The sequence below is a fragment of the Esox lucius genome, chromosome 11 (assembly GCF_011004845.1).
Source record: "Esox lucius isolate fEsoLuc1 chromosome 11, fEsoLuc1.pri, whole genome shotgun sequence".
NCBI classification, from domain to species: Eukaryota; Metazoa; Chordata; class Actinopteri; order Esociformes; family Esocidae; genus Esox; species Esox lucius.
Window position 1 is genome coordinate 12685444 of NC_047579.1, and position 27736 is coordinate 12713179.

Below are 27736 nucleotides of genomic sequence, written 5' to 3' on the forward strand. Positions count from 1 at the left end.
AATCTTCTCTAAAGACTTTTTGGGGAGACCTGTAAGGATGGCATTGCAGTAGTCCAATCTGGTTGTAATAAATGCGTGAATTAGTTTCTCTGCATCTTTTTGGGTTATGAATGGTCTTACTTTAGCAATATTTCTGAGGTGAAAGTAAGAGGTTTTGGTCACCTTGTTCAGATGGGAGGTAAAATGTAGGTCAGAACCTATGATAATACCTAGGCTCTTTACTTCAGGTTTGATCAGTGAGGTCAGATTACCAAGGCTTGTGCTGACTTTCTCCCTTTTGACTTTGGGCCCTACTAAAAGGATTTCTGTTTTATCTTCATTTAGTTTTAGGAAATTTGCGCTCATCCAATTATTTATTGCAATTAGACACCTGGATAGTGAGGCTATTGTATTTAGGTCATCCGGCTCAACAGAAATGTATAGCTGTGTGTCATCAGCATAGCTGTGGAAATTGACATTGTATTCTCTAATGACATCGCCTAGTGGTAGCATGTATAGTGAAAACAGTAGTGGAGCAAGACAGCTTCCTTGTGCCACACCACATATTATGTCATGTTCCTCAGATATATGTTCACCAAGACTGACGGAGAACTTTCTACCTGTGATGTACGTTTGAAACCATCTGAGTACACTTTCTGAGAGACCAACCCAGTTTTCAAGACGATCCATAAGGATGTCGTGATCAATGGTGTCAAATGCTGCACTCAAGTCTAGGAGGACTAGGACTGAGACCTTGTTTGCATCTGCGCTAAGTCTTAGGTCGCTTACTAATTTTGTCAAAGCTGTTAAAGATCATCAAAGCAACAATGGGTATGATTCTGGAAAACGTTGTTGGGGCTATTCTACACAAAGCATGCTTCGGATGTGAAGTGGACCACCCGAGCCAGACAAGACATTCATGTCTCGAACCGCCTGAGTATTTTTTTGAGGCCCTTTATGATGACATTGTGGCGACAGTTTTAACACCGCGACTGAAACATGTGTTGGTCAAGGCTTTGAACGCATCTGGTTTTCACACACCGATGACTGATGTTCACGAGGCCGCTGAGAACTTTCTGCACAAGCTCAAGTTGGAGCCGAACATCACACAGAGACTGAGTGAGAACAGGGATGAATACATGGACAAATTTAATGAGGATGTTGTATGCGACGCAGCGGGGTCATGGTGTGATGAAAGCTAAGAGTCTGTTGTCTAAGGCCGGGGTAGCTTCAGTTCTCATGTTAACATGTATATAAACAAAGACTATGAGAAATCTGAATGTTTGTGTAACTTTTCTGAATATATTGGTTGTGTAATTTCGAAAACTCAAATAAAACATTGTTAAACATGTATTAATTCTCATTACTGCTCGAACACTCTACGATGTCTGAACAGGTTATGAAAAGTATTTACTATGATCCGGCAAACCCAGGTGCTTATGTGGGTAGAGAGGGTTTGAAAAGAGCATACTTGGAAAAAACCGGGGAGATCCTCAAAAATGGTCGATGACTGGCTGCTCGCCCAGGATACATACACGCTACACAGGCCTGTAGCTATACATTTTAAAAGAAATAGAGTTATTGTTCATGATATAAATTCACAATTTCAGCTGGATTTGGTTGACATGAGTGCTTACAGTGTGGAAAAAGATAACATGAAATTTATGTTAACATGCATAGATGTATTAAGCAAATACGCATGGAGCGCTATAGAGGTAAAGCGAGCATTTGAAGACATATTAAAAGAAGGAAGAACACCACAAAAAGTCCAAACGGACAAGGGGAAGGAGTTTTTTAATTCACATTTTGAAATGTTGATGAAGAATGTTGAAGTATAACACTTCCCCGAGTTGGTTTGTTGGAAAGGAGAATAAAACACCAGGAGTCAGGGCAAATACCGTATTATACGTCCATTTATTACAAAAGCTTTTGGAGACAAGGTGTCGCCGCAAAATGTCTAAGGATCAACATTCAAAACATCATTTTTATACTTCTACTACGCCCAAAAGATAGAGTCGTTAAATTCACAGAACAAGTATGCTATTGGTCCAGTTCCAGTTCTATTCCTTATAAGGATAAACGCAAACATCTTCTTGTCTCCTCCTGGTATCTGTCTGGCCTGTCAGACTATGTGTGTGTGTGTCTCTAACCTGTGTCCTGTTTCTCACAAAACAGACATACTAAATCTTTCTCTCCCCGGCAACTGCTTAAACAGGGTTTCCTATTCTCCTACTTGCTCCTTCAGTTTCGGTTCATATTACAGACATTTAATATTTTGTTTCATTGGTTACAACAGCTTATAACAGTTCACTAACTTATATAATCAATACATCTACATTGGTTACAACAGCTTATAACAGTTCACTAACTTATACAATCACTACATCTACAGTGGGACTTCCAGTTTGTTGGGTGGGACTTCCTGTGTAACATATGGACTTCCTGTATAATGTGTTAGGGTCGAACATCCGGAATGACGTCTGTCTGGTGACTTTGTAATTTATGATTGCATTATTGTGTTCATGTTTGATGTTTTACAACAATTGATAAACCCCCAAATCCCCAAAGTGTTATAACAGTAGGGTGATGTTTAACAATGGGTCTTAGGGTTCCGGCTTGTTAAATTCCCAGAAAATTAATAGTTGTTTAATCAGCGGTAAGATTGTTTGATGTTTAACAAAAGGGCGCCAGGGTTCGTTAATGTTAAATTCTCCTGTATTTTTTGTTCCGAAAAGTGCTACAACAGTTGTCTTATAATAAATGGGTGTTAACCTTTCATGTTTTATGAAGCGATATCTGATTGGTGTGGTGTGTGTATTTAAATCAAGCAGATCCCGGTGTTGGTCATTCAGTCTTGCCTGAGTAAACTTACGTACACATTACACACCATGGTGGAATGTGCAGCGATCCAAGTTTGAAACACCGGTGAAAGCTAGCAGCTTAACCCCTGCTCAGCAAGACTGCAAATGATTTCAAACTTATGGTGAAGACGCGATCAAGATGCCAGCCATGAAGAAAACCGATGCAGAGTTTACCACAAATTCATCAACTACACCAGTATATGTTGACACAGGAGTGGAAGTTGGACGATGGGCGGATCGGTGGATACATTTTCAACCCTGAGATACCGGAGATTGCATTTTATGAATTAACTGAAGGCCAAGTGTTTAAGGCGGGTGTGACTGATCACATGGTCTTTAATGGCACTTTATGGGCCTCCTTTCAAAAAGTGTTTCATTTGGGCCTGAAGCAGGGCACACATAATACGGTAGATGTACTGTTTAAAGTAATTGACGGAACGAAGCAGTATGACTGTTAGATTGGAGCTATTTCCTGACAATGTTGGCGTGTTACATTGTGGCTGTGACTGCGCACTTTTCGATTGACGTAAGACTCTGAAGCCCCGTCCTTAAGCTATTCCTCAACACTGCATAAAATCAGGCAATCTGCCTGTGACTATCAAGCTGCCGGCAGACTTCACGAAACATGTCTCAAAGAAGAACCAAAGGCTGGCTGGGTGACACTTTGTATGACAATGCTGAATCCGGCTATGCTGCCCCAGACACTGACCCCTGGACTCAACCCACTGAGACGTGCTGGTCCAGGCTTTTAATGCATCTGGTTTTCAAGCACTGCTGACCGAAGTTCACATGGCAGCTAAGAACTTTCTGCACGAACTCAATTCGGAGCCGAACATCTGAGTGAGAATAGGGATGCATACGTGGATACATTTAATGAGGAAGCTATATGCATCGCAGTAGAGTCTTGGTTAGAAGAAAACAAAGAGACGGCTGTCTAAGGATGGGTAACTTCAGCTGTCGTGTTTACATGTATCTAAACAAATTCTTGTGGCTTTATCGATTAAACAGTTGCTGCACAAAGCTATGGACGTAGACTTTTCAATAGCCTAGACCATGTCTGTATAAAGCATTTTAATAATCTGAACAAGCATATGGAAACGGTCAGGAACACATTTGATGATTGGCCACAATTGTTGTCAAACAGTTTTGAATCTAAAGCTATAAACAACTTCATATCATCTAACATTTTTAACTGCTGACAACAAAGACTTTACAACTGGGAACCTGTTATGTATGTTTATGTATTGAACAGATGTTTGTGTGATAAAAGTGCTGCGTATTGAAGCTGTGGATATTGATTGTATTCCTTAAATGTTTACAGATTTTCTAATCAACAGAAATCTGAATGTTTGTGGAACTTTTCTGAAATTCTTTGATGACATGTAATTCCAAAGACTCAAAAAAAGAAAACTATGATCAAAATGCATTACTTCTCGTTATTGACCCAACGCTCTATGATGTCTGAACAGGTTATGAAAAGTGTTTACTTCGACCCGGCAAACCCTGGTGTTTATGTGGGTAGAGAGGGTTTGAAAAGACCGTACATGGAAAAAACCAGGGAGCTAATAAAAAATGACATGGCAAATGACTGGCTACATGCCCAGGATGCATACACCCTACACAGGCCTGTAGCTATACATTTTAAAAGAAATAGATTTATTGTTCATGATATAAATTCACAATTTCAACTGAATTTGGTTGACATGAGTGTTTATAGTGTGGAAAACGATAACATGAAATTTATGTTAACATGCATAGATATATTAAGTAAATACGCATGGATTCATGTGCTGAGAAATAAAAGCGCTATCGAGGTAAAGTGTGCATTTGAAGACATATTAAAAGAAGGAAGAACACCCCAAAAAGTCCAAATGGACAAGGGGAAGGAGTTTTTTAATTCACTTTTTGAATTGTTAATCTTGATTTACAAAAAACATTTTGCTACAGGTAATGATGTCAAAGTGTGTATCGTTGAGAGATTTAATAAAACAATTACATTGCAAATGTGGCGGTATCTCACACCTGCCAACAGTCATCGCTATGTTGATGTTATTCAAGATTTAGTTCATGGTTACAATCATAGCTCCCATTGGTCTATTGAAATGAAGCCTGTGGACGTCTGTGAAGAAAATGTTAGACTAGTTCTCAAGAACCTGTATGGTGAAACAATGATGAGAAATGGTAATGAGTTACAAGTTTCGAGTTGGAGATACTGTTACTCTCAACGTTGAGAGGGGCGTTTACCATAGGCTACAAAAAAGGGTACACAGATTATTATTTTACAATAACTGAATGCATTCCAGGGGTACCTCCTGTATATAGAATAAAAGATTGTGATTGTTGGGACCTTTAATGAACAGGAATAACTGAAAATAATCGTGGCTAAGGACAAAACTTTTAAAGTGGAGGCAGTTCTGGATGAGAAAGTACAGGACGGGAAGAAAATGAGTCTTGTGAAATGGCTCGGATGGCCTGAGAAATTCAACAATTGGATAGCATTGGAACCAGTTTGTATGTCCTTGACCTAGAAACTGGATAACACAGTAGGATTTGCAGGATCATGTCATTTACATCGACTTTGATCTGGATGACGGCGGTTTCTAAATAAAGCTGCCCAGTAACTCGTGGAGACATGTCTATCCAAACAATTCAAGTTTGAGCTATACCAGAAACGTTGCCAAAGGCATATATTTGAAAGGTGATTGGGAAGTTTCTTTGATAGAATTATAGAAGAATTTTACATGGGGTGAAAATGCATTTGAACTACATGACTCGAAACACGACAAAACCTATGAACTCAACACTGGTTATTACAACGGCATAGTAAAACTGGTGGCAGAGATCAACAGTTATATAAAACCACATGGTGTATGGGTCGGGGTATGATGAATTTAAAAATGGAATGTTTCTAAAAGGCAAAACTGGAACAGATATTAGGCTTAAAACCAGGCGACTGGTGATATGCCCCCTGGTACTCCACATTCCGCACAGGTATTCTGGCTGGGTTTAACACTAGAACCGCCAAATGCCTACGCCAATTGGTGTTTGAGTTTGTAATTAAAATAAAACTGCCATTTTGAAAGCTACACCCTCCTCCTTCCATGACTTTTCTTAAATATGCCTATAGCAGGGGTGTCAAACCGGTTCCACAGAGGGCCGAGTGTCTGCAGGTTTTTGGTTTTTCCCATAAATTGGTTCCCAGTTCAGACCTCAACAACCAGGTGAGTGTAGAAACTAACCAATCAGTGACCTAATTAACCAATCAAGAACAAGGTGAGAGCAAAAACATGCAGACACTCGGCCCTCCGTGGAACCGGTTTGACACCTGTGGCCTATAGGAATTCTAAACTGACAAACAGAAAACGATTTAGAAACTATTGACCTTTTTTTACCCTGTTTTCCGACTTAATCCACCAACAGCCCATGCCACTTTGTGTTGGTACCCAAATGGTACCCAGGCGCTTATCACTCCTCACTGAATGCATGATGTCAATTGATGAATGCGCGATACACCCAGATGAATGAAAACTTAATTAGGCTATTATTGAAACATAATACAAATTATATAGGCTACTTATCACATGGGTTACCATTTTTCAGTAGGAGATTCAGCTTATTGTGTAGGCTAATTCATCAAATGTAAATCAAAAATATAAATCTACATTATTTTAGGAGAGAAAGAGAAACTAAATCGCTCACACATCCTATCGTCTCTCTTCGAATATTCTCTGCTTTTTTACTGAAGATAAATATTCTGCAAATGTATTAGGCTAAATAATTATTCACAATATGAAATTCCAACGATATCTTGTCTTTTTCTCCTCTAAATTTTTTAATTACTTATTCATGTCACCTATAGAAAGATCTTAAATGGCAGTTATCTAAGAGACTTTATCTATGCTTTGACTATTGAAATCAACCCAATAGCCCCACTATAACCCTGGGAGAGACTTGCACAATGGTCCGCTCACCGCCTATTCAATTTGGACCTTTTTGTGTGTATTCTTTTTTTTGTGTGATGAGACCTTCATTACAAAAAATGTCTTGTATTTTTCAAATTCATTAATGATTTTTTTGAATATTTTATATAGTTTGATAACGACCCAGTAGATGAACTGATGCTCTGGCTGGATGGTGATGCTGTGGAGGAGAATGTCCATACTAATAGGGACGATTCGTATGCTAATGACGCCAAATGGCATTTGGCTCTGGCGGTTATAGGGGGTAAAAAAGGCCTGGCGGTCCTAGTGTTACCATCCTATACATCTACACAGATATAATTTATTGCCAAAGAGTTGGGGACAGCCGTGCCCCACTGTTGAGAACTGTGCATCTTGCAGGGAAAAAGAACAAAGTTGTCACAGTGATGTACAACAAGCCACACTACATACCTCTTAGTAAGAGTCAATTTGAGATCTGTATAGAAGTAAAATCTGATCAGAATTACACTTCAGAACCATCAAACAATCTTTTAGACTATAAAATGCAGCCTCAGAAACTCTATGATGATCCTCAAAGGTATGTTGAATACTACACAACACAGGCTGGTAACGGTTTACTGGGGTATCATGGTAGCACTGCAATGTATGGGGACCTTTTCCTAGGGCTTTTCCTGGATGGCAATACCTTTGTTGAAGCGTGGCTTCTCAATAGCAAAACCACATCTGAAGAATACAGCAAGGAATATAGTTGGCAATGTTGTCAACAGTGTTATGTCGCACCAAACAAAACAGCAGGATGCATCAGAATTGATGGTTATGACTCAAGGTGTTAGAAAGAGACCACCTGGTATGAGGAGCCTACCAAAGACAAAAAAAACGCAAGAATGAGACAAAAACTAGAACCACAGTTAAACCACAGCTCAGGTGACACTCAAAGGGAACACCACAAGGTTGATTAAGAACATATTTTAGGAAGATGGCACTCTGGTGAATGTATGAAAACAGAGTTGGATTTATTCACAGTTTCCTTTACACAGACTTCTATTGAGAAAAATACATACATTGAAATACCGACCCTATCAGCAATATCAGACACAGCACTTCTGGAGTTCTTTTTTGCAGGAAATGGTGAACACTACATTGACCTGAACAATATTTTGTTGTACCGACGTGTAAAGCTCATTTAACCGGACGGAACTAAAATTTATGCCGGAGCACGTGTTGGGGTTATCAACTACCCGATTGCCACAAGTGGATGTCTCCTTGGGTGATCGTTTAATTAGCCAGAGTAGCACCACGTTAAACCTATTTGTAGGTCCCTTGCTAAAATGTATTGTTGTTGGATTGGTGGACAATGACAGTTTTACAGGAAGTTATATAACAAAAAATCCATTTAATTTCAAACATAATTTGGAGTTAATGGCTATGTATGTAGAAGGTCAGCAATTTCCTAGCAAACCATTCTAACTAGATTCCATGTCGGGGTCAGCAGTGCGTGAATTTTACCATTTGGCCCTAGCTTCAGGAAAACACCTGACAAATCCGACTTCTTACACGGCTATGCCCTTTATGCATTCAACTGCGCACCGGACGAGGAATGTGGTCAGCACATATCCTTGATCAAGTCAGGGAATGTACGACTTGAGATGAGGTTCAGACAACCACTACCCCACACAATTAAATTGGTTGTTTATTCAATCTTTGACTGCTATTAGGAAACAATAACCACACTGCGTGGAAATGAATACCAAAGAGTTGTCCGGTGTGGTGAACCAATTGTCATCTAGGACTCATTTCTGTGGTGTGCTGGCATGTGACCAACTACCTTGTGGACCAGTCCGAGATGTTGCATAGGTGATGATTGTTAATACACACTCGAGCAATCACTGGCTAGCTATTTACATAACAGATGATGGCAGATTGCATGAAAGTTTTGGAAACCCCCAGATTTTATGTATTTTCCCAAGTCAATCAGTGCATTTCTGCAAACCTGTGAGATTGTGGAATACAGTAAAAAGCCACTTGTGGACAACATTGTGTGTTGTTTCTCTATCTACTGACAAGAGGTCTGAGTTATAAAGATGCTGTGTCTTTTTATATTGATGCCTAAAGAAAAGTGCTGGTCTCAAAGTTTGTATCTAAGATGTACCAGAGTAAGCATGATGAACAAATGTTTAATTGCATACAACATGCACAATCTTGTGAATCATTTAATTTATGTCAAGGTTGTTGAAGGAATAGATGTGTAAAAGTAAATCATGTGTATGTCTGTTTTATTATAAAAAAATAAATCCACTCATAAAACTGTCCGGGGCATGGCTAAATGATCCAGTGTGTAAAATAGATTTTTCGCCTTACAAGCTCATTTGGAATAGTTGGCCTCTAAAAACCTCCCCCATTGCAAAGGCCTTCTATCGTAATTTTATTGGTTGCTGTCTCACTTTTAACCAGATCCATCAGGTGCGAGCCCTTGATTAGCTCTCCTTTGAAAACGAATTCACCATTTGAAGTCCATGAAGTCAAATGTTTAGACCTGTGCATTCTATTAAGAATATATTCAACATTCTTTCTACGCCTCGCAGGCACATTATCCAAAATTTCATCAACAAGGTCAACATTTCGGTCCACAGTTTGCTTATTCTCAGTCACGTTTACTACATCAGACCCGGTCTCAGACCCGGGTAGGCTTAAAGTCAGTGTGTTTGTAACAAGCTCCCCCTGGCGCACAACAGTCAAAAATCTTTGTAAAATGGCAGAGTATCTTTTAGCTTTCTCATGTAAATCCATATCAGGCTTCAACAGTATATTGCAAATTGTTGAGTTCAAATCATTTTCAACATATTGTCTTACTTCGGTGCTAGATGTTTTGGATTCTCGCAGTTTTTGGTACCTGTTGTTGTGGCACCAGAAACATTTTCTGAGTATGATCCATGTTGTTTAACCCTGTCTCGATGCAATTAGACTGGTTAGGAACGGATCTGCTACGCTTAGTAACGGTAGTAGAAAGGGTATATTACCGCGCCTTAAATGAAGAGCTATTTAATAAGTAAATAATCAAAGGGGGTTGCGTCTTTAAAACTCTAAAACAACTGAGAAAGGCAGATATATATTTCTGCCTAAAATAGTAATCTACTGATTGTCGCTGGGTTATTTAAACAAGATGAGATCTTTTGTGTTCAAATTAATTGTTCTACTAGATTTGCCTTTACCAAAAATGTTTTGGACAAGGTAAATAGCACTCAGGTCACTGTGGTGTGAATATTGTGTGAAAACTCTCCATCTCCAAACTCTCTGCACTTTTCATTAAATTGTCAGTAATTAAAATGTTGTTTTTCTGAATGGGTAACAGATTGTCATCACAGCGATGTTGGTAGACCTTCTATAAAAGTAATTTTCCCTCGACATCAACATTTCGTCATACAGTGTTTGCCAACATATGTAAACCAAGACGATATTCTGAATTTCTTTCGAGAAAACCATGTTAGCATTATCCAACAACATTTTCACTAAATACATTTTACCTGAGTTACTGGCACAGCTTATTAAATGCACAGCTGAATGGGTGTTGCATTCACTATCCATCCAAGTATATGTTTTAGTTCCTGTAAGGCCTTGTGCTGTAATCAAGGAGCAGTACACGCTTGTTGTACACAACTCTGAAAAGCTTAGACACTACTCGGTTTTTCAATTATCTTATCTCTGGCAGTTGTCTGCATTAGCAAGAACGTGATCATCATCATCACCAACTTCACCTCGTACAAAGTTATTAATCAGTCTTGTTAGTGTCTCCAAATTAACAATGGTTGTGTCCTAAACATATGCACAATAAGTCCATTTTTATACACAATTCCCTTAGGCATCCTGAGGTCATAAAGACATAAAAACCTAAATCCATCCATACATCTCTTCCTGATGTGAGAGATGAAGCTCGACCAATCCCTGGCGTTTTGTGGAACAGAATTGTTCCTAATTTAAGAGGAATAACAACAAATACCTACAATTTGTCCCTTTTTTAATAGTGGATGATGTTATTAACATACTGGATTTTTAAAATCCATTTTAACATACCATTTTAACATAATTCTTAGTATTACCAGTAATATTGTAGTTTAATGCTACTACTATCTATCTCATTATTTTCCTATAGGTCATACTCTTCTGAGGGTCCAACAAGACATTAAGACTAAACAGAAACAGAAGTATCAAATATTATGTGAAGGAATTGGACAGCATGAAAACCAAACTCTCTTAAAGGATATCTACACCGAGCTCTACATCACAAAGGGTGGAATTGGAGGAATCAGTAAAGAACATGAGGTGATACAGATCGAGCTGGCATCCAAGAGACAAACCACACATGAGACACCAATCATTTGCAATGACATTTTCAAGCCAATAAAAAAACAGGAGAAGCGACATTGGAGCCCCGGTCTCTTGATCAGCAAAGCATCTGAATCATTAAAACATGAAGACATATTCTCAGAAAGGGCTAGCTCATCACAACAGCATGAGTCAGGCTCACCTCTTTTTCATATACCTGGACTACACAAACAAATCCAAAGGAAAGGTTTGATTAACTTGACAAAAGGAATCGCTGGCATTGGAAAAACAGTCTCGGTGCAGAAGGTAATCCTTGATTGGGCAGAAGGAAAAGCCAATGAGGATATTCATTTTATATTTCCTCTTCCTTTCCGCAATTTAAACATGGAAAAGGACCAATATAGTCTGATGCAACTTCTTACTCACTACTTCCCAGAGCTGAAAGAGATTGACAGCATTGAGGATGATGAAACCAAAACTGTTTTTATTTTTGATGGTCTGGATGAGTGTCGACTTCCTCTAGACTTTAAAAACAATAAGAAGTGCTGTGATGTCACAGAACCAACCTCAGTGGACGTGTTGCTGACAAACCTTATCGAGGGGAATCTGCTTCCCTCTGCTCTCCTCTGGATAACCACACGACCTGCAGCAGCCAATCGGATCCCTCCTGAGTGTGTGGACCAAGTCACAGAGATACGAGGGTTCAATGAACCACAGAAAGAGGAGTACTTTAGGAAGAAAATTGCAGACCAGAATCTGGCCAGTGATATCATCAACCATATAAAAACATCCCGAAGCCTCCACATCATGTGCCACATACCAGTCTTCTGTTGGATATCAGCTACTGTCCTTGAGACAATGCTGAAAGAAGTAAAGAAGGATGAAATTCCCCGAACTCTTACTCAGATGTACAAACACTTTCTTCTCGTCCAAACCAGTGTTAAGAACCAGAAGTACAACAAAGCCACAGAGACAGACGCAAAGGAACTTTCTCTTTCAGACAAAGAGATGATCCTGAAGCTGTCAAAGCTGGCTTTCCATCAGCTGCAGAAGGGCAACCTGATCTTCTATGAGGAGGACCTGAGAGGATGTGGCATTGATGTCAGAGAGGCATCAGAATACTCTGCATTGTGTACAGAGATCTTTAAAGAAGAATCTGGCCTTTACCACAAGAAGGTCTTTATCTTTGTTCATCTAAGTATTCAGGAGTTTCTAGCTGCATTACATGCTCTAGAATCATGTCTGGGAAATGAGGAACATGTTTTCCCCCCCACTCAGAACCCACATCAGTATTATTATGAGCGATTGTTACCATCAGACAAGTTATCTGTCTTACACAGGAGAGCAGTAGACCAGGCCTTGAAGAGTGAGAATGGACACCTGGATTTGTTCCTTCGCTTCCTTCTTGGTCTCTCACTGGAGTCCACTCACAGTCTCTTACAAAGCCTTCTGACACAGACAGGAAGTACAACCCTGAGCAATGAGGAAACGGTTAAGAGAACAGTAGAGTACCTTTTAGAGAAGATCAAGTATGAATCCTCACCTGAAAGGATCATCAACTTGTTCCACTGTCTGAATGAACTTTGTGCCAACTCTCTAGTTGAAGAAATTCAGACATCCCTGCAATCAGGAACTCTTTCAGAAATGAAACTACAACCTCACCAATGTTCAGCCTTGGCCTACTTGTTACTGATGTCAGAGGAGGTACTGAGGGAGTTTGACATGAAGACATACAAGACATCAGAGGAAGGTTATCAGAGGTTGCTGCCTGTAGTGAAAACCTGCAAGAGAGCACTGTAAGTTGTGTTGATGTATTGATGTATTGTATAATTTTTCTGAAAACTGTTTATATCTAAAATATTATCTCCCCTCTCCAGACTGGATGGCTGTAACATCACAAATAAATACTGTGAGACTGTGGCCTTGGCTATGCAGACACCCAACTGCCATCTGATAGAACTGGACCTCAGTTCCAATCCCTTGGAAGACAGTGGCATAAAACTGCTGTTTGTTGGAATTACCAGTCCGCTCTGCAACATACAGACACTTCTGTGAGTAAACTATATGGACATGAGATACTTTCAGTTTATTAACCATTTAAACCCTAACAGAATTCTAGAACGCTGCTGTAGCATACTGAGAACTCTCAAAATGAATAATACAAGAAAAAAACAAGAGCATATTACCATTGCAAGGTTACTTGTTTTTATGTAACTTGTAATAATATCATTTTCCCCCCAATAGAAACTAGAAAAAACGATTCACCCCTAACGCAACAAATAATTGGGAATGTAGGTTCCTTTCTGGTGTGTTCTCCCTCTACCTCCCCGTCTCCCTCTACCTCCCTCTACCTCCCCGTCTCCCTCTACCTCCCTCTACCTCCCCGTCTCCCTCTACCTCCACGTCTCTCTCTACCTCCCCGTCTCCCTCTACCTCCCCGTCTCCCTCTACCTCCCCACCTCCCTCTACCTCCCCGTCTCCCTCTACCTCCCCGTCTCCCTCTACCTCCCCACCTCCCTCTACCTCCCCGTCTCCCTCTACCTCCACGTCTCCCTCTACCTCCCTCTACCTCCCAGTCTCCCTCTACCTCCACGTCTCCCTCTACCTCCCCGTCTCCCTCTACCTCCCTCTACCTCCCAGTCTCCCTCTACCTCCACGTCTCCCTCTACCTGCCTCTACCTCCCCGTCTCCCTCTACCTCCACCTCTCCCTCTACCTCCCTGTCTCCCTCTACGTCTCCCTCTACCTCCCTATACCTCCCCGTCTCCCTCTACCTCCCTATACCTCCCCGTCTCCCTCTACCTCCCTCTACCTCCACGTCTCCCTCTACCTCCCTCTACCTCCACGTCTCCCTCTACCTCCACGTCTCCCTCTACGTCTCCCTCTACCTCCCCGTCTCCCTCTACCTCCCCGTCTCCCTCTACCTCCCCGTCTCGCTCTACGTCTCACTCTACCTCCCTATACCTCCCCGTCTCCCTCTACCTCCCTATACCTCCCTGTCTCCCTCTACCTCCCCGTCTCCCTCTACCTCCATGTCTCCCTCTACCTCCACGTCTCCCTCTACCTCCTTATTCCTCCCCGTCTCCCTTTACCTCCCTCTACCTCCCCGTCTCCTTCTACCTCCACGTCTCCCTCTACGTCTCCCTCTACCTCCACGTCTCCCTCTACGTCTCCCTCTACCTCCACGTCTCCCTCTACGTCTCCCTCTACCTCCACGTCTCCCTCTACCTCCACGTCTCCCTCCACGTCTCCCTCTACGTCTCCCACTACCTCCATGTCTCCCTCTACGTCTCCCTCTACCTACACGTCTCCCTCTACGTCTCCCTCTACCTCCACGTCTCCCTCTACCTCTACGTCTCCCTCTACGTCTCCCTCTACCTCCACGTCTCCCTCTACCTCCACGTCTCCCTCTACCTCCACGTCTCCCTCTACCTCTATGTCTCCCTCTACCTCCACGTCTCCCTCTACCTCCACGTCTCCCTCTACGTCTCCCTCTACCTACACGTCTCTCTCTACCTCTACGTCTCCCTCTACCTCTACGTCTCCCTCTACCTCCACGTCTCCCTCTACCTCCACGTCTCCCTCTACATCTCCCTCTACCTCCACGTCTCTCTCTACCTCCACGTCTCCCTCTACGTCTCCCTCTACCTCCACGTCTCTCTCTACCTCTACGTCTCTCTCTACCTCCACGTCTCCCTCCACGTCTCCCTCTACCTCCACGTCTCCCTCTACATCTCCCTCTACCTCCACGTCTCTCTCTACCTCCACGTCTCCCTCTACGTCTCCCTCTACCTCCACGTCTCCCTCTACCTCCACGTCTCCCTCCACGTCTCCCTCTACCTCCACGTCTCCCTCCACGTCTCCCTCTACCTCCACGTCTCCCTCTACATCTCCCTCTACCTCCACGTCTCTCTCTACCTCCACGTCTCCCTCTACGTCTCCCTCTACCTCCACATCTCCCTCTACAAGCGCAGCACCCATTTGCCTCTAAACAACGTTTTTAAGTACCCTGGCAGACGAGCCAGATATTTAGCTAGGTACAGCAAACAGCTGGGGTTGTTTTTATATCCCTGACAGTAGAATTAAGAACAAACATTTAACTAGTTTGTTGACTACATTAAACTAAACATGGTTGAAACGCTTAAACAGTTCTTTTTCATGATAAGATTGAGCCAGCAATCATTCAAATTCTGCAGCAATGTGATCATAAGTAACCATAAGGCATACAAATCCCAACACTTGAATAGATAAGTAAAAATATGTGGCCAATCCAGCAGATAGATTCTGGACATTATCAGAATCAAGTGACAGTGCCATTAGCAAAGAATATCACCAAATTGATCAGATGTTTTTCTGTTAAAATAACATCAAATTGATCAGATGTTTTTCTGTTAAAATAACATCAAATTGATCAGATGTTTTTCTGTTAAAATAACATCAAATTGATCAGATGTTAGTCTGTTAAAATAACATCAAATTGATCAGATGTTTTTCTGTTAAAATAACATCAAATTGATCAGATGTTAGTCTGTTAAAATAACATCAAATTGATCAGATGTTATTCTGTTAAAATAACATACATTTTATAATTGAGTGTAGAAATTGTTAATGTTGTAAATGACTATTGTAGTTGAAAATGTTTGATGTTATTTTAATGGACAATTTCTAAGTGACCCCAAACTTTTGAACGGTAGTGTAAATATCCAGAGTGTATATATGTTAATCACTTCCACATCATTGTTGCTTTTAAAGAGCAAGGAGGTTTCTAACTCTGTTTCACCAAACAACATATTAACAGTGTCTTCCAATTTGAAAAGACATGGCCGCAGTGTCATTTTTAGGAATTACGTTTATGATATTTTCAATGTTAGCATAAAATTTTTATGGTTCCCTGTTAATGACAACATCAATGTGAACACAGTAACAGTTTTTGCCAGACTGCGTAAGCGGAGCCGTCCAAGAAGAGGGAATGTCTCTTACTGAGTGAGTGAGTGGGTGACTGACTGAATACCCCTTGTTAAATAGCGTAGTGGTTAGAGACACAGACTGTTAAGCCAAAGGTCCTCTGTTTGAGCCTCCTCACAGTCAAAACTAATTATGAGTTAAGATTGGTTCATGAGAGACAAAAAGTTAGCTGGCTTCAACCTTCAGTAGCTGCATTATATTAAGCCTAAAATAAAACTGTTTATGGTTATATTGCATCTATTTCTGGTGCATCTTTGAAGTACGCATCCATGCATGCTTTTTGGGTCGGGATAGACCAAAACTTCACTGGCTACAACCTTCCGCAGCTTTGTTATAGTAAACCTAAAATAAAACTGTTTACGGTTATATTGCAACTTTTGCTGTATGAAAGTATGCATCCGTGCCTGCATTTTTGGGGTAATATAGGCTAGATCACAACCCCTTGGGCAGTAAAGGATTTGGGGTTTCCACGATTCTCTCTTCTTTTCACTTGAGTTATTGTATCAGTGTCATTCACAAATGAATGAAAAACCAATGTTGTTATGTCATGAAATGAAATAGCTTTGGCAGTGTAAAGTTCATCTTCAGTCTAGCTTGCAATTGCTAAATTCTTATGACTATTCCAGTTAGTAAGTTAGTAGATACTAGTAAGCCGATTACTGGCTAATAAGCTGTTAAAACGGCCAGTGGCAAAAGCCATTCAGTTCATAGGTGCTATTTGTGGTGGAGGTAAACTTAAGAAACATTGGTCAGTTTAACACACTTCTTAATGGTGTGTAGTGAAGTATTCAAATTTGGTGAGATGTTAATGCGTGACAAAATGATCTTTGAGACGCTACAACGACACTGCAAACATATAGCTCTGTGGCATAGTGGTTTGACAGTGCCTCTCTTGTGGGAGACCCAAGTTGGAATGCAGTGATGGCAACAACATGTATCACTTATAATCACGGGCCGGCTTAACTAGGCTTGCCTTGTTCCTTCTCTGGTTTATCAATTAAATATGATGATATTTTCACCAATATTATTGTTAAAGAAACAAGTATGTCGGTGACAGTTAGAATAATATAGAGGAAAGCCACTGATTGCTGCTATGGGTTCTAAAGGATTAACTTCACGTATACCGTATACATTCATTCCTATAGTTGGTATTTAGGAGACGCTCTAATCCAGTGCGGTTTACTGTAACACACACACAGGCACGCTTGTTTTTCTATTCTTCTAGTGACCACAAAGTCAGAAATGCATGTTTCACATTCCCTACCACTAAACCCTTACCCCTCATCCTAACCTCAGTAACCTAACCGTTATGCCTAAACATAACCAAGCTATATTAGCTGAAACCAAACCCACACTACAACATTATTAAGCAATATTACAAGAAAGGGGTCTTTTTTATTCCTACCCCTAATTTGGTTGGGGGCATCTGCAGGTCTTAAAATGCATACCTTTGACATCTTAAATTAATGGATAATTTTGTTTACCCATCTGATTCAGTTCCAATGCCATTTACGGAATCGTCTGAATGGGAATTTATACTAAAAGTTATTTCTCCCACAAAAGTTACTTGTTGGAGATAAACAAGCATTTAGAAAGATTTGTTATTTCATAACAGGATAGGGACAACCTGTTAATGGAGGAACGTTTGGCAATTGAGAAACGTTATTCTTCACTCATCTTCACTCATCACTCACTCATCTTCATCCGCTTATCCGGTATCGGGTCGCGGAGGCAGCAGCTCCAGCAGGGGACCCCAAACTTCCCTTTCCCAAGCCACATTTGCCAGCTCTGACTGGGGGATCCCGAGGTGTTCCCAGGCCAGTGTCGAAATATAATCTCTCCACCCAGTCCTGGGCCAACCCCGAGGTCTCCTCTCAGCTGGACGTGCCTGGAACACCTCCCTAGGGAGACGTCCTGGGGGCATCCTTACCAGATGCCCGAACCACCTCAACTGGCTCCTTTCGATGCAAAGGAGCAGCGGCTCTACTCCGAGTTCGTCACGGTCGGCCTATAGTTTCAGACTGTTGTAGTGAATTGTGTAATGTAACTGAGTTTATTGACTTTAATCCTCTCTTTTAAAGACATCCTAGTTATATTAAGGACATCAATCGATTGATTTGGTTACGTTATACACAAACATTGATACCACACATGTGGCCTCAAAGAATCTTTCTGAGATAATCCATCCACCTTACAGGTGTGGCATATAAAGATGCTGATTAGACAGCATGATTATTGCACAGGTGTGCCTTAGGCTGGCCACAATAAAATGCCACTCTATAATGTGCAATTCCGTCACACAGCACAATGCCAGAGATGTCGCAAGTTTTGAGAGAGCGTGCAATCGGCATGCTGACTGCAGGAATGTCCACCAGAGCTGTTGCCCATGAATTGAATATTCATTTCTCTACCATAAGCCGTCTCCAAAGGTGTTTCAGAGAATTTGGAGAACCCCTTACTTAAACCATCAGGGAGGAGAGTCAGAAGGGTCAGACTCACTTTTACAACACCAGTTTCAACAAACAGATTGGAGTTTGTTTGCCACTCAAGACATCCTTGACTCCCATACAGACATTGAAACATATGCTTCCTCCGTTCTGGATTACATCAACATCTGGCTTACAACCAACAATGTCACTACCCATAAACGAATAAAGACCTTTCCCAACCAGAAGCCGTGGATGAACAGAGAGGTCTGACAACTGCTAAAGGCACGAGACACAGCTCATCCAGGGCCAACCTGAAAAGGAGCATTAAGATGGCTAAAAATGACCACACTGCGGATTGCGGAACACTTCTACAACAAGGGTTTTTGTTGCCTGGAACCCCAACGCATGTGGCAGGGCATCCAAGCCACCACTGACTACCGGCCAAAGAACCCTACCCATACAGCGATGATCGTCTCCTTCCTCCGATGAGTTAAACAGGTTCCAGGCACGCTTCGACAGGGACAACAAACAGCCAGCCATTAAAGCTGAACTTCCCCCACACTCTTAGAAATAAGGGTTCCAAAAGGGTTCTTCTTGAAAGGTTGAGGTTCTTCCCAGAACCATTTGCTTCTGAAAAACCCTTATTTGAAGAAAGTGTTCTTCAAGGTGTTTTTTAAGACTAAGGGTTTCTTTAAGAACCCTTTTCATCCAAAGAACCCCAAATATTCAAGTGTATACCCATGTTTCAATCAGAAAGAGTTGTATTCCCAAGTAAGATTCACAACAAACAGGGAATTTGTTCTGTCCCTTTAGTGCAACAATTCATACAAAAGAAAAAAAAAGAAGGAAAAACAAGTAAGAACAATGGACTGAGCATAAAAACACTTTACTGAGCATTAATAAATTACTAAATAATATGCAATGGTACTTTTAAATGTACAGTGGGAAGAAAACGTATTTGATACACCGCCGATTTTGCAGGTTTTCCCACTTAAAAAGCATGTAAAAGTCTGTAATATTTATCATAGGTACTCTTCAACTGTGAGTGACGGAATCTAAAACAAAAATCCAGAAAATCACATTGTATGATTTTTAAATAATTAATTTGCTTTTTATTGCATGACATAAGTATTTTATCACCTACCAACCAGTAAGAATTCCGTCTCTCACAGACCTGTTACTTTTTCTTTAAGAAGCCCTCAAGTTCTCCACTCATTACCTGTATTAACTGCACCTGTTTGAACTTGTTACCTGTATAAAAGACACCTGTCCACACACTCAATCAAATAGCTACTGTATGGCATGAAATGATAAAGATACAGTAGCTATTTTATAAAGACAGAAATATGGTGAAGATATTAACTATGAAGAACACAAGTAAAATGACGGGATTCCACATTTATCAACATAAACAAAAATACCATCTGAATCATGGGTAAAAATTAAAGTTTTTGAGGGTGAGGATTTTCTAACACCCATAATTTGAGCAATTCTTGAAAACCACTTTCTTCAAAAAAAATTTTTCAGAAGCAAATGGTTCCTGGGAACCTTAAAAATCCAAGAGATGAGTAGGCATACTCATCCTATCTCACTAGTCCTATCTCACTCCTTTGTTACTATAGATCTTCCTTTCTACGTTTCCTATCTTGTCCCCACTCATCTGATCCTGTAACTCTAATTGACTACCAGGTCTTTCTTCTCCCCATTCATCTGATCCTGTAACTCTAATTGACTACCAGGTCTTTCTTCTCCCCACTCATCTGATCCTGTAACTCTAATTGACTACCAGGTCTTTCTTCTCCCTTCCTCTCTTTCTTTGTTCTGTTCTCTTTCCTCCCCACCCCCCCATCTGTTTTTCCTCTCATTGTGTTTCTGGTACCATAGAGAACAGTATGTCTAACGTCAACAAATATATATATATATATATATATATATATATATATAGTTTTTAATCTATTATGGGATACATGGGAAATGTATATCTAACATATTATCTCCTGTGTCCAGACTGTCTGGCTGTAACCTTACATATGAATCCTGTCAGACGTTGGCCTCAGCTTTGCAGACACCAAACTGCTGTCTGAGACAACTGGACCTCAGCTACAACCACCTGGAAGACAGAGGAGTTGAGCTACTCTGTGCTGGACTAACCAGTCCATTCTGCTACATACAGACACTTCTGTGGGTCATCTATATGGAGTATAAATTATTATATGTATGTTTTGAACGTTTGTTAACCATGTGTTCTTCTGTCCTCTAGTCTAAGCAATTGTGGTCTAACAGAAGGATGCTGTTCAGATCTGGCTTCAGTCCTGCATTCCCCCAACTCACAAATGAAACAACTGGAGCTGAAAGACAATGACCTGCAGGACTCAGGAGTTACTCTTCTCTCAGCGGGACTGGAGGATCCAAACTGTCGACTACACACACTTGGGTGAATATAGCTAGAATAGTTGTTATTTACAGTTTAGCAGAAATAAACGTCTAACAGTCTGAAACCCTGAAAACATGTACTTTAAATGTCTTGAAAGGCAATTTATCAAGTACATATAGACATTTACTGTCAATTATATTATTCCATTACTTTTTGTAATGGACATTCTTTATTAGAAATCATTAGTGTCATGATAATGTTTGTATCATTACAAATGTATGGGTGCCGACATGATAGGTCACTGACACCAGTACACTAACCTAGACTGCTGTGTGGGTCTCTACGTAGACTATCTGGCTGTCTAGTCACAGAAGAAGGCTGTGCTTCTCTGGCCTCAGCCCTGAGGTTAAACCCTTCAAACCTGAAAGAGTTGGATCTGAGCTACAATCACCCAGGAAACGTAGGAGTCAGACTGCTCTCTGCTGGGCTGGAGGATCCACACTGGAGACTGGAGAACCTCAGGTGTGTAGTAGGTTTGGATCAACCAGTCTGAAGTGATTTTCATATAGAACATTTGGTGAAATGGCTATTTGCTAGGGGTGTAACGGTATAATTACGTTTTATTTGCAAATAGAGAGACGCGTCAAACGCTTACAAACATAATCATCCGAGGTGTCTCTAAATTTATACATGAACAGTTCATATTTATAGAGGTAAAAGGGGTGTGGCAAGATGTTGTCTTAACTCAACAGAACACATTCCCTTTGTTCTATTACTACCTAGTCTTCATACAAGGGGAACGTTGTCATCCCCCCACATGTGTAACCTATTGAACTCTAAAGAGCTCTTACAGTATCTGGACAGACAATAGATGCCCTGATGAGTTATACAGATGCACAGATTAAAGAGCAACCATTTCATCTGCTGATACCAGTCAATGATGCCCCCTAGGCAAATACCAGATTCACCCACATTGCTTTTCTAATTTGAACAAGGGGACTCAGTCCTTTAATAAGTGAGAATACATTGGTTAGAGAAATGTCCACAACAAATGCCACCCGCCAAAGTGGCTAGTAAGAGTGAATGCAATACACGCCACAACCGAAATCTACCCGCATTTAGCGGGTGGGAGGGTGCCAATGTCTAACCCTGGGTACAATGTAAACTTCACATTACAAAAGCAAAAAAATATATAATCACATTAGTTTAGTAATAATAAAGTATAATGTTCCATTACATGTGATTTAGATTTTAGGTCATATCTTCCAGTCCTGTAGACTACCATGGCCTTGTCAGATCCTTTTATTTAGTTAATAAAAAGAGGAGGGTGAAATCCTCTGAAACAGGATGTGACCTCTGCAACTGACTACCTCACCCCTGTCCCTCAAACTCACTCCCCTCCCCCAACACCTCACCCCTGTCCCTCAAACTCACTCCCCTCCCCCAACACCTCACCCCTGTCCCTCAAACTCACTCCCCTCCCCCAACCCAACACCCCTGTCCCTCAAACTCAATCCCTTCTCCCAACCCCACACCCCTGTCCTTCAGACTCACTCCCCTCCCCCAACCCCACACCCCTGTCCCTCAAACCACTCCCCCTTCCAATGTTTTAATAAAAATATTTTAACCAGTTTTGTTAATGGGGTTTTATTTATTCAAGCATGATAACCATTTATGTTAATCAAATGGTCAGAAATAACAAGAAAATGCAGAGATATATGTCATAAGGTAACTCATTGCCTTCACTGTAGGTGGACCGCTCATGCTTACTGTTGTGCGTAGTCACCCCCAAAATGCCCATTCTGAGCCAGGAAAAACCCCAAAAAATATATATTATGTTGATTGACAAATAAGTAGCATACATATTTTTCCCACCACTAATGTTCTTACAGTTGTATACAATTTGTCTTTTTGTTTCTGTTCCTCTTCTGTTTATTTTTAAGTTAACTGAATAGAACAAGTGATAAAGTTACCTGAAATCCAATTTATGAAAATTACTAGGTGATGGTCATTGTTTTCATTATAGTTACTGTATAGCTATTAGCTAGTCATCTACAGTAATCAGTTTCTAATTGAACATGTTAAATGTACATTTGTGATTCACAAATGGAATTCCATACACTGGGTTTCGGAGTAGCACAGGAACAGAGTATTGGCCACTTCTCACAACAAAGCCGGCATTGGCGCATAAATAGCTACTCTTCAAACCCCCTGCCTTGTTCACCACAATCACTTCTACCCGTGGCTAAGCCAAACTAGGTTTCCCTAGTATTTCTTTCTTGTTCTGTGCATGAATCCATTCTGAATTATATTAGTAAGTGCCAATGTAAGAGTTTCTTTGCAATACTGACAACAGAGTCCCCTTTTCTTAAAACCTAAATTCACTCTGCAAAACATTGCTTTGGAAGTTTCTGAAGAAGCACCTTATACAAACATCAAACCAGTGTCTGGCCCTATAGGAATTGAAATGTCCCAGCAGACTGAAATGTACTATGACAATTATGTGTTTGAAAGTTAGCACCAGTAACAAAACTCAGGGCTTCATGAAAGAAATTACCACAAAGGACAAAGGTGCCCCAATATATGCCTTGGAGGCACTTCTCCCTGCTCCCTTGATGATGGTTATTAAGCAACTTTGCCCAAGTTAAACCAACCCCGGCCATCCTTCTGAAGCAAACAATGAAATATAAATATCAATTAAGCTTCTTTACTGGTTAGTTATCAGGACACAGTATTTAAACTAGCAGTTATGGAATCTTACTTGAAACCAGAGATGGAGTCAGGACCACAACCCTGGAGACCCAGACCAAGACCCAAACCTTACAAGACCAAGACCACTTTGAACACAATCAAACAATGTTTCCCAAACATAAAACAATGACAAAGTAATATAAATAAATATTTTTTTAGGCCACAGCATAGCATTGTTTTATAGAAGTAAACATACGTTACTAGATGAAATTACTCTACTGATTATAACAGAAATGATTAGGTTGAAATTAGTTAAAAAAGACTGAAATAAGAAAAAAAATCTATGTGATTTACACATCCATACATGTTATAGCTTATTTTCACACTACTGGCTAGGTAGTTAACTAGATGTCAAACATTAACTTTGCTCAATCAGGTTTGTTCTGGATACCCATAGTATTGATATCAATGGCTGTGGGTACTTGTCAAAACTGGAAATGGCCACAATGAAAGGTTTAGTGTCCATCACATTACAATGTTAACGTTGGCCAAATTAGCTTGTGTAGCTACCAAGCCTAACTAACCAAGACTTTAACTTGGTAATATATATTAATATAATATAACAGCAGTCTGTACTGTAATGAGTTAATGTCAGAAGTATAACTGAACAAATCATGACCACTTAAAATAATGAGGTGCGTATTAGCTAGCTAGCTATGATTTACCTGCAGACATCAAGGGTTGCAGGCAGCTGCAGAGCTGTTTGGTGCCAGTTCACATGCAGTTCAACAACGCATGATAGAATATGTGCGAATACATTACTACAGGTGGGCAAAGGGAGAAGCTGGAAAAATTGGTCTCATTATATAGAGGTGACCAAGACCAAGATGGCAACACTGGAGACCGGGACACAGACCAAGACCCAAAGCCTGGAGACCAAGACCCAAAGCCTGGAGACCAAGACCCAAAGCCTGGAGACCAAGACCCAAAGCCTGGAGACCAAGACCCAAAGCCTGGAGACCAAGACCCAAAGCCTGGAGACCAAGACCCAAAGCCTGGAGACCAAGACCCAAAGCCTGGAGACCAAGACCCAAAGCCTGGAGACCAAGACCATGTCTATGTGGTCTCTGAGACCGCAAGACCGAGGCTCCATCTCTGCTAGAAACCAAAAGATTGCCAGCTCAAATCTTCAACTGGAATGGGAAATTCAATTTGGTCTCTAAACATAGCAGTTACCTAAAATGTGTGAGTCATTATGAATGGGAGTGTCTGCTAAATCCATTATGTAAATGTCACCTTTAAATGAATTTAGCCAACTTTACATAGCTAGGTGTATATTATCTGCCTGATCTAGGGTTAAGGTAAGTAACTTTTTTTCTGAAGTGTACACATTTGATATTTGAATTTGATTAGGCAGAATGGCCAAAGTTGGTTACACCTGGGCTAACATGCTTGAACATCAGCCTGTGAGGCAGCATGTGAGTTTTCAATACTGAAACTGAAATCACCATAATGTAGCATAAACCTGTTTGCTATTCTGTTTTTCCTACAGCATGGACCATGATGGAAACAGCTGGTTGAAATCAGGACCCAGAAAATGTGAATGTTTCTTTTTTTACTTTTTCACACTGTGGTTGGAATGCATTGAGAAGCTAGTAGAGAAAGAGGGAGTAGATAAATAAAGAGGTTAAACAGAGAGAAGAGTTAGACAGAGAGAGGAGTTAGACAGAGAGAGGAGTTAGACAGAGAGAGGAGTTAGACAGAGAGAGGAGATAGACAGAGAGAGGAGTTACATAAATAGAGGTGTTAGAAAGGGGAGTATATAAACAGAGGTGTTAGAAAGGGGAGTATATAAACAGAGGTGTTAGAAATGGGAGTATATAAACAGAGGTGTTAGAAAGGGGAGTATATAAACAGAGGTGTTAGAAAGGGGAGTATATAAACAGAGGTGTTAGAAAGGGGAGTATATAAACAGAGGTATTAGAAAGGGGAGTATATAAACAGAGGTGTTAGAAAGGGGAGTATATAAACAGAGGTGTTAGAAAGGGGAGTATATAAACAGAGGTGTTAGAAAGGGGAGTATATAAACAGAGGTGTTAGAAAGGGGAGTATATAAACAGAGGTGTTAGAAAGGGGAGTATATAAACAGAGGTGTTAGAAAGGGGAGTATATAAACAGAGGTGTTAGAAAGGGGAGTATATAAACAGAGGTGTTAGAAAGGGGAGTATATAAACAGAGGTGTTAAAAAGGAGAGTATATAAACAGAGGTGTTAGAAAGGGGAGTATATAAACAGAAGGGTTAGAAAGTGGAGTATATAAACAGAAGGGTTAGAAAGTGGAGTATATAAACAGAGGTGTTAGAAAGGGGAGTATATAAACAGAGGTGTTAGAAAGGGGAGTATATAAACAGAGGTGTTAGAAAGGGGAGTATATAAACAGAGGTGTTAGAAAGGGGAGTATATAAACAGAGGTGTTAGAAAGGGGAGTATATAAACAGAGGTGTTAGAAAGGGGAGTATATAAACAGAGGTGTTAGAAAGGGGAGTATATAAACAGAGGTGTTAGAAAGGGGAGTATATAAACAGAGGTGTTAGAAAGGGGAGTATATAAACAGAAGGGTTAGAAAGGGGAGTATATAAACAGAGGTGTTAGAAAGGAGAGTATATAAACAGAGGTGTTAGAAAGGGGAGTATATAAACAGAAGGGTTAGAAAGGGGAGTATATAAACAGAGGTGGTAAATAGTTTGTATGTGTGAGTGCTTGCATACATATTTGTATCCTTATGTCTCTGTGTGTTCTTTTTTTCCGGAGCTGTTTGTTTACATTATCACGGACAATGATTTGTAATATTGTGTCTTGGTCTCATCCATCAGATGTCTGTGATCTCACACTGGACCCAAACACAGTAAACAGAAAACTCTTTCTGTCCGAGGAGAACAGAAAGGTGACATGGAGGAGAGAGGAGCAGCTGTATCCAGATCACCCAGAGAGATTTGAGAAATGTAGACAGGTGTTGTGTAGAGAGGGTCTGTCTGGACGCTGTTACTGGGAGGTAGAGTGGAGTGGGGGATGGGCTGATATAGGATTGACATATAAAGGAATCAACAGGAAAGGAACAGGTGATGACTGTTGGCTTGGAACAAATGACAAATCCTGGATTCTGGAGTATAGTGGTAACCGTTACTCTGCCTGGCACAATAATAAAAGAACCGAAATACCTGTCACCTCCTTAGACTCCCAAGGAGTAGGAGTTTATATTGACTCCACAGAATCTCACAGAGTAGGAGTGTATCTGGACTGGCCAGGTGGTACTCTGTCCTTCTACAGGGTCTCCTCTGACACACTGACCCACCTGTACACATTCAACTCCACATTCACTGAGCCCCTCTATCCAGGGTTTGGGGTGAATACTGACTCTTCAGTGTCCCTGTGCAAGGTTGTCCATATGTCAAACACAACATGATGTTTCACTCTAATCATGGTCATGTTCAGTAGGAAGCACCATAGTAAAACATTGAGAAAAGTTGTGTGCATGTGTGATTGCTGACCATCCAACAACAGAAACTTAGTGAACCTCCTCCTGTTAACTGATCTACTAACCATGAAGAAAGAGAACCATGTAGCACACCAGGTGAACAGAACCTGATAGAAACATGGATAGAAAACACACACACATCTCCTGTGTTTCAGGAGGGGTCCCTGCCCCCTTTGATCCAGTATTCTACTTTGGTGTCCAATTATTTCTATTCCCACAACCCTCTCCTCCTTCTGCCTCTCCTTTTCCCTCTCTATCTTTGTCTCCCCCACTCTCCCTCTCTTTATCTCTCCCTCTATCTTCTTCTTCCTTCCTTTCTCTTTGTCAACATCTCTTCCTCTTCCCCTCTGATGTCAGGGGCAGCAACTGTCCCCACATTCAAGATGTCCAGTATGAGTGGTGGGGTCAGAAGTGGGATGAGGGTGAGTTAGTTTCCCAGACAGTGATGTCCAGTATGAGTGGTGGGGTCAGAAGTGGGATGAGGGTGAGCTAGTTTCCCAGACAGTGATGTCCATTATGAGTGGTGGGGTCAGATGTGGGATGAGGGTGAGCTAGTTTCCCAGACAGTGATGTCCATTATGAGTGGTGGGGTCAGAAGTGGGATGAGGGTGAGCTAGTTTCCCAGACAGTGATGTCCAGTATG

At 40.9% G+C, this 27736-nt stretch overlaps 2 protein-coding genes across 2 annotated transcripts in view; both read left to right on the plus strand.

Annotated features, from left to right (window-relative positions):
• LOC117595278 (NLR family CARD domain-containing protein 3-like) overlaps positions 1 to 27736 on the plus strand; it is a 495319-nt gene that overhangs the window by 171651 nt on the left and 295932 nt on the right. The window lies entirely within an intron of this gene.
• LOC105008875 (NACHT, LRR and PYD domains-containing protein 12-like) lies at positions 8925 to 27364 on the plus strand. Its single transcript, XM_034295561.1, has 8 exons — positions 8925 to 8934; positions 10929 to 12897; positions 12979 to 13152; positions 20502 to 20675; positions 20755 to 20928; positions 21217 to 21390; positions 25112 to 25158; positions 26432 to 27364. Exons 1-8 carry the CDS (start codon positions 8925 to 8927, stop codon positions 27019 to 27021), a joined length of 3312 nt encoding a protein of 1103 aa, XP_034151452.1. The 3' UTR covers positions 27022 to 27364.

Excerpts from the sequence above, each read along its gene's own strand:
- LOC105008875 (XM_034295561.1), top strand. Across the intron at positions 13,153-20,501 it reads TGCAACATACAGACACTTCT|ACTGTCTGGCTGTAACCTTA; the intron begins GTGAGTAAACTA and ends TCCTGTGTCCAG. Across the intron at positions 20,929-21,216 it reads TGTCGACTACACACACTTGG|ACTATCTGGCTGTCTAGTCA; the intron begins GTGAATATAGCT and ends GTCTCTACGTAG.